This window comes from Lygodium microphyllum, chromosome 10 (genome assembly GCF_053477565.2).
Source record: "Lygodium microphyllum isolate KBCC chromosome 10, Lygodium_microphyllum_v1.1.10, whole genome shotgun sequence".
In the NCBI taxonomy this organism is placed as follows: domain Eukaryota; kingdom Viridiplantae; phylum Streptophyta; class Polypodiopsida; order Schizaeales; family Lygodiaceae; genus Lygodium; species Lygodium microphyllum.
In genome coordinates this window covers 43,943,742-43,951,349 of record NC_141144.1, presented here as the reverse complement: position 1 = coordinate 43,951,349, position 7,608 = coordinate 43,943,742, and the positions used below count along the sequence as shown (strand labels likewise).

General features: G+C 39.9%; 1 protein-coding gene across 2 annotated transcripts; it reads right to left on the bottom strand.

Moving 5' to 3' along the window:
* Nucleotides 1-2,717: 2,717 nt before the first annotated feature.
* On the bottom strand, nucleotides 2,718-5,463 carry LOC148029949 (dihydroflavonol 4-reductase-like1). 2 transcript variants are annotated; one of them, XM_087687156.1, is made up of 6 exons: nucleotides 5,170-5,460; nucleotides 4,418-4,587; nucleotides 4,081-4,269; nucleotides 3,785-3,947; nucleotides 3,513-3,705; nucleotides 2,724-3,329 (listed from the first exon to the last, which is right to left on the bottom strand). In XM_087687156.1, the coding sequence occupies exons 1-6, from the start codon at nucleotides 5,291-5,293 to the stop codon at nucleotides 3,191-3,193; spliced, it is 978 nt and encodes a 325-aa protein (XP_087543282.1). In that variant the 5' UTR covers nucleotides 5,294-5,460; the 3' UTR covers nucleotides 2,724-3,190. The 2 variants fall into 2 exon arrangements, with proteins under 2 accessions (XP_087543283.1, XP_087543282.1); XM_087687157.1 differs by lacking the exon at nucleotides 3,513-3,705 and having other exon boundaries at nucleotides 2,718-3,329; nucleotides 5,170-5,463.
* Nucleotides 5,464-7,608: the final 2,145 nt, after the last annotated feature.

The following is a 7,608-nucleotide window of genomic DNA, read 5'->3' as shown; positions in this document are numbered from 1 at the left end:
TTACTACTCCTTCCAAAGAGACTGAAGTAGGTGTGATTGCAAACATCTCAACACCCCTCCTCAATCACAACCAGAAGTACAAAGCGTATAGAGGCTTTAGTGAAAGCAAAACCTACAAAGTGTGGACACACCATAGACATGGCAAAACACCAAAGGCTATCGCAGAAAACGCTAACTATGGGTACCACAAACATGGTGGACGTCCACAAGCTATAACAGGGGCCTCACAAAGTGTACAAAGGCTGTAGTACAAGGCTACATTCTATCCAAATAGAAGGAACGCTGAGGTTTGTTCTTCTCCTAGTGGTCTTCTTATTATTATTCTTCTTCTTTTGCTCCATATTCTTCTTCTTCTTTAACGACAACTAGATAGGCCTTTTGGGACCTCTTTCTAGCGTGGCAGAACTTCTCGATGTGTCCGATCCTTTTGCAAAAATCACAGAAAAGCTAGTCCTTCTTACCTTTGTACATGTTGCCAATATATAATGCTTGTTCATCTCTAGAGGTACTTGGTTTTTCCTTAGTTTTTAGCTTCTTTTCCTCCTCTAACAATGATGCCTAGATATCAACAAGCTTAGGGTTTGGCATATTGATTAGAGTTGTTGACACATTATTATATTCAGGTGGCAAACTTTTGAGCAAAACACCAATGCAAACATCTTCTTTCATTTTAATGTTGATTCATGCAAGGTGGATTAGAAGTCCTTCCATGTAATTTAGATGTGTGACAAGTGATGTGTTGGACTTCATTTCAAGCCTGAAAAATTCAATCAGGAGACCATACCTTGATTACTTAGATTATGCACCAAACAAAGTGTCAAGTCTCTTCCATGTATCCTATGAAGTATCAGAGTTATCCACATGGTGGATATAGCTGTCGTCTAGCTCCAGTTTAATAATGGCCTGAGTCTTATCATCATTCTTTTGCCAAGTGACTGCAAGGTCTGCATCACGAGGCTTCTTCTCTTTGCCACTAGTGATGGCCCAAAGAACCTTCTTCATTAGGATGAGCTTGATGCAGGTCTGCCAGGTGTGAAACCCGACCCCTTTAAAGCGAACAATCGAAGAGTCCTTGCCCATATTGAAGTTGAAGAATTAGCAGCAAATCAGCTTCAAAATTCTCAAATTTTAGTAACAGAAGACTTAATCTTGAGTATACTTGATAAGCACAAGTGCCAAAAGACACTAGATGAATAATATCAAGAGATACTGATACTTGTGGCTCGAAGCTTGAGACCTTCAAAGTGACCTTCAGAATCTCCCCTCCTTGATTTGATATTCGTGGGTTATCAATGCCCTATGATGGCCATCAACATCACGGACCATGGACACAACATCAGCAGTACAACAGATCACAGATACATTCTGGGCAGCAAATCGTTACAGACGTAATGTTGGTCTGAAGAGGCAACAATGGTAGGGTTTTAAGTGACAGAGAGAAGCACCTTTAGCTGAGGAATAATTCTCTAAAAGGATTTGTAATGAGATATGGCTTCTATGAAGAGATCCAAGTACTCAAAGGAGACGAGTGTATGCTGGCTATGGCTGCACAAGCTTGATTGAAGATACAAGTGAAAATGGAGCTGAAAGTGAAGTCATGAGCTAACAAAAAGTAAAGAGGAGCTAAGAGAGAAGTGAGATAAGCTAGGCCATGCCCGACTAAGCTCTGATACCATGTAAAAACACGAATCTAGGACATGGCAATACGGAAGCTATGGAGGTTGAAAGATGAAGACCAAACTTACGAAGACATGGACACAAACAAGACTAATTGTCACTCAAGTGAATTAGGTTCCAAGATTGAGACTTAGATTCATAAGCACAATCTTGTGTATAGACTAACAATGACACAAAGACTTTACTAAATGACAAAAGTACTATGACATTGCATTAGAAAAGAGAGCAAGTACAATGCTTTATAAGAATTGGATGATAGCATTTCTCCTATTGTGCTTATGGAATTCTAGTCCTAAGCCCTCATTGCTCCTTCCAAAGAGACTGAAGTAGGTGTGATTGCAAACATCTCAACAATGTATTCACAAAGTGTAATAGGAGCTTCTCTAAGTGAACATTCTACACAAATTCTACAATAGTAAAAACTTCTAAAAATATAGTTGCTTGGGCTATATTCACTAAGGACATCAAATCAAAATAGGTTAGAAAGAAAGATGGATAAGTGGAGGTTCACTAATGGACCATGCATGCTCTACATGTAAGGATTATCTTGGAGATTGGATGTCTCACAATGATATATATAAAAATTTTGGACAACTTTGAATTGACTAATGAAAGGCATGCACTTTCTCAAGGTAGATAGAGACTTACATTAGGGTTTATTCAATTTTTGGAAGGTTGAGAAATTGCAACTTTTGTCTATGTTGCAGTTTCAAACGATTAGGAAGCACTAAAAGACATGGGACTCGATGATGAAATTACAAATCATGAAGTTCTAGGAGACTCGGTGTTGCAAGTATGCATTGTCTTAGAAACATTCACTATACACTACCCTTCATAACTTCTTAGTGCTCTTCCACTCTATGCTACCGCATTTTCATTGAATTTTTCCAATTGAAAAACAATGCATAGAAGGATTTTGTGGCAAATTTACAACACTTTGTAATGGTGGCAAGACCTTATTAAGGCCTTGGAACTTGGACAATTTTTAAAATTTGAACAAATGCTTTAAATTCTTTAAACACTTTAACAAATATCCACATATATTCTCAAAAGAGTTCTCATCTAAGCATTCATCCAATATACTTTCAATGTATGAGCATTATGTTACAATGTGACTTCTATAAGTTTTGGAGAAATCTACGAATTTAGAACCCATCAAGTTGACTAAGTCATTCATAAAAGGCATATTTTGAGAGCCATTTAGCAAGGATGCCAAAGATTGAAAAAAAGCTGCTCTGTAGTACTTTGTTTTGGTAAAAATTATTGTGTATGAACATGAACTAAACAACAATATGCTGAACTTAAACACTATTTTGAGTCAGTGTATATGAAGTTGGTTGAGCGAAATTACCAGTGTATTTTTATTTTATAGACTTTCTTGCTGCTTTGCTTTATTTTTGCTTTGTTGTGCTCTGCTTTGCAAAGCTTTGCTTTGAGGCCCATTATATATGGTTTGCAGGACTCACTCAAAATATTTCTTCCCTGAATCTAGAGTAAAGTACTTTAGGTGTTTCTATGCCAGTAGTCCTTTGGCCTTGAATGAGGAAATGCAGTCATCAAACATGTCTTCCACAGGCTTAAAGTGCAGGCCCAGCCTTTCAATCTTTGATGAGTCTAGGAGATAACGCGGTCTCTCCCCATAGCTCTGAAATCTGCGTCAGCACATTGGCCCATTATATCACAATGTAATGAAGAGGACATAACATTTCTCATTAAACTCATTAACTTTTCTTAGTAGCTAGTCATCCCATCACGCCTGTGAACTAAGCTCTCTAGCTAAGGTTATGAGGGATTAAATTGAAACTAGGATAGGGTTATTTTGTATGTATGCTTACTCCAATGGTATGTCTAGATATGGGTATCGGTTGGCCAACATTTTTGCAAGCTCCTGTATTTCCAAAACAGTGGCTGAGCACAGATACCTCCCTTTTGCAGAGGGGTGCTCATAGACCAAGATGTGTCCTGTAGCCACATCATCTATATGCACATATCCCAATCTACCATGTAGTGCAAATTTATCACTTGCGCCTGCATGCATTTCAAGCTATCAACAACATTAAAGCACCAGCACATGTTCCTTTTACTTCCATTGGTTAAAGTCCTTTACCTTTCAGAAGTCCCAGCACATCTGAAGCTGTCGAAGAAAGCTCTGCTGGCAAAACTGGTCCAATGACAAAACTAGGGAGTAGAACCACCAGATCAAGATTGTTCCTCTCAGCAAACTCCCATGCAGCACGCTCTGAATGGACTTTTGCCACAGAATACCACAGCTATAGATATGATGCACATGCACAATATTGAGTTGCAACAACATCAGCAGCTATCCACTTACAAGATGAGATATTGGAAGCTATTAAGTCTATGTGATGGTGAAAAACTGGCCCTTGAATGTTCTCAAAATACCTGAATTCTGTAACAGAGATCTAAAGAACTCCATTTTGACTCGTCAAGCACCTCATCCGGTTTGATATCTTCTCTAAAGCGTACTGTTGCACTGGATGACGTGAGTACCACTCGCTTCACTGTCTTTGACTTCTTGCAAGCTTGAAGCACATTCAAAGTTCCCTTCACAGCTGGATCGATAAGCTCCACCTGTAGAAGGCCTCATGTCTCACTTTTTTAATGTGCTTGGAAAATCCTTTCAAACTAGAGATCTACATTTGCAGAACTGATTGGACTTCCCATAATTGAACAAGGCTATATACTCCCCATAGTAGTTCAGGGTGTTTGCAAACCTTACTTGGGGATCAGTTCTGACATATTTTACAGGGGTTGCAGTGTGGAAAACACCCTCACATCCATCAACTGCGGTGTCAAAGCTGCCCTCAGCTAGAAGATCTGCTGGCAGTAGTGTCAGCCGCTCCTTGGCTCCTGGTAATTCCCACAAGTGTGCTGTTTTGTCTGAATTACCTGCATCAGCAAAATGAACCTGAAATAGTGTACCAGGGTGGATGATTATGCACATCATTATGTCTATATTTCATGCCTACAGCCAAAATAAACATCAGCGGCTGGAGTACTGGTTCGGTTCATCATGAAAGGACTAACATGAGACGAAAGTCGATTTAGACAATGCCACTGTGATACCCTCAGGTCCATGAGGCAATGGTTACAGTCATATTCTGCTCTCCTCTGGCTTGCTTCAAGCTAAACCGCTTCAGCAGTGCAGGATATATCCATGTTACATGCACCAATTGAACTTTCCAGTTATCCACATTCATAATTCCTTAATCACCAATGTTCAGGTGTTATGTGGGGGACAATCTTGACATCTTCGATGGTTACAGCTTTGATAACACCATGAAAATTAAATACATTTTAAGCTCTGATGCAGGTGTTGGAAGGAAAAACTGGCAGTAAATAGCACATCACAGGTTGAAAATAGAGCATGGTGTACATGAAGAACGTACGGTTATTCAAAACAGGGTTAAACGTTCAAAGTAGGTAATATAGATTGGATGAAGAATGCTCCTATTGTGTTCAGCACCATACCAGGATCCCGAACAGTCCCACGCACGCAATACCCGCGCTCGAGCAGGCACTTCACAAGCCACGACGCTACGAAGCCTGAAGCTCCTGTGACACACACAAGCTTCTTGGGTTGAGGGGCCATCATCAGAGTGCAGACAGGAGAACCAGACGCAGAAGAGAACAAACTGAAAGAGCGAGTAATCCTGAAATAGTTGCCTGCATTCCTCTCTCTTTTGGGTTGTCTGCCTGATAGAGGGGGGGAAAAAGAAACAAGAAAACCACAGCAGAAAGAAGGTGGCTCACAAGTCTGGCGCTGACAACAGAGAGAGAGAGAGAGAGAGAGAGAGTATAGTACTATTTGGTTCATGCACAGAGAGGAGAGATAGAGAGAGAGAGAGAGTTGATAGTATTTTGAACACCTTGCAGGAGCCTCATGCACTAGCAATGTGGAGCACGGCTCACCTAACCCAGTTTGCACTAAACAACTAAACAAGTAACATCCCAATCCAAATTAAGGCCTTGACCGGGCAGTACCCATTGCTTATAGCCCTTCAGGCATGCTCAATGCTATGTGTTGCACCTAGGGTTTACAAGCCTAGCACAGCTCATTCCAGTATTAGGCCTTCCCCCACAGGAAGAGTGATTACACCTAAGAGCACCTCTTAGAAGCATGTTAGAAGTTGCCGATTGGTTGGGCCTCCTAGGCATGTGTGTTGTCACCAATGAGCTTCTCTTTCCACTTAACCTTGCTCACATAGAGTTAGGGGATACTCGCAGGGGAAGGCCAACTTGAATATAAGCCCCTTCTGTCCATGCATAGATGTTGTAACAACACACCTGGATGTGACACAATGCTCGAGTGATGATGGGCAAGGACTTGAAGGTTGTTCTTGAAAATAAATATTACCTTTAATGATAGGCTTTAGTTCGTGCTCTAAATTTTTTCACTTTTTCTTTTTTTAATTGTGTGTATGGGTCGTTTTCTTTTTCTAGCCCATAACTAACACGTACAAGATTTAAAAAATCAACCAACAAAGAGTAACTCTAGTGCACAATGTGTGCTAATGTTACTAAATGCCAGTATACAAGCAACATCTTATCACTAAATCTTTAACATTGTATTTATCTTGCATGGTTCATATGACTTTTTTGTTGAGCACTAGTGAGAAAGAGGTGGTGTTGGTGTTTGATTCTTCATGCTCAAACCAATGGACCATGTACAATGTAGCTTATGTACTACATGGAAAACACCACTTTTTGTTTTTCATGCTCGAGTCAATTAACTATGCGCATCAAGTTGTAACTTATGTGCTACATGGAAAACACCACTCGTTGTTTTTCATGCTCGTGTCAATTAACTATGCACATCAAGTTGTAACTCCATATAGAATCCTACTATAACTACATAGTATCATGTATTGGCATTGCAAGAAACCAAGAGTGATACAAGAGTCTATGAAAGATTGAAAGCCATGGATATTACCAGCAAACTTAAAATTTTTAGCATACCTCTATATGCATGCATGCATGCGTGTGTGCATGCATATCTGTGTCGTGCACATGTGCATGTATGGGATTATATAGCCAAAGGATTCAAACCCTCATGGACATCATTAATGTTGGCATGTGAAAACCATTTGGCTTTGTAATAAAGTTGTGATACTACTTCAATTTTCAAACCCTTTGCAATGATGCCACTTTAGTTTTCAAACCCATTGCAATGTATTATCAGCTAGGAATTGCCTCTTCTTAAGAGAAAGTATATGGCCCACGGTTGTGGATTGACCATTAACATATGGCTTTTCATGATGCCAGGAGGCATATTCCACGGTGGATTCCGTGCCATGGTGGATTCCGTGAGGTTTTACGGTGGATTCCATAAACTTAGATGACCGGGGCTCATACACAAAGAGGATTCTTTGTGCGAGAAGTTGATGGGGACGCCTGTCCTTTTCGGGCGTTTCATTAATTTAGTGTGTACATGGGTGATTCCATAGCGGGTGATTCCGCAAAATGCATATTAAATTAATAAACGTTTATGAGTTTAGAGTGTGCACTCGTAATAAATTAAGGTTAGGATTTATTTCTAACCAGTTGATTTATTTATGTAGCTGAAGACTGCTAGGTATTCACTTTTGTCGGTTTAATTGTATTATTTTACTAACGATTGTGAATGCTTCAGTTGATGTGTAGAGATAGCAGCAGTGGCGGAGGAAAGCATTGGAGTCTAGCGGGTATTTGACATTTGGACTATATTTTGATAGGCGCCACGCCTATATTTTGTTATGTCTATTGAGACATCGATTATTGATTATTATTTTGTATGCACCTATGCGCCCGGATATGTTATTTCTATTTGGACATTGAGATTGGGCGTGCCAGACTCTATGGGCACCGTCCATTAGCTTTATTTTCCTATTTTTGTAGAAAGCAAACTCAAAAGCTAAAAGCTTGTCATAT

Coding starts and splice junctions, on each gene's coding strand:
- LOC148029949 (XM_087687156.1), bottom strand. CDS start 5,293: ATGATGGCCCCTCAACCCAAGAAGCTTGTGTGTGTCACAGGAGCTTCA. Junction 4,270..4,417: donor ATGTCAGAACTGATCCCCAA/GTAAGGTTTGCA, acceptor GGCCTTCTACAG/GTGGAGCTTATCGATCCAGC. Junction 3,330..3,512: donor TATCTAGACATACCATTGGA/GTAAGCATACAT, acceptor GTGCTGACGCAG/ATTTCAGAGCTATGGGGAGA.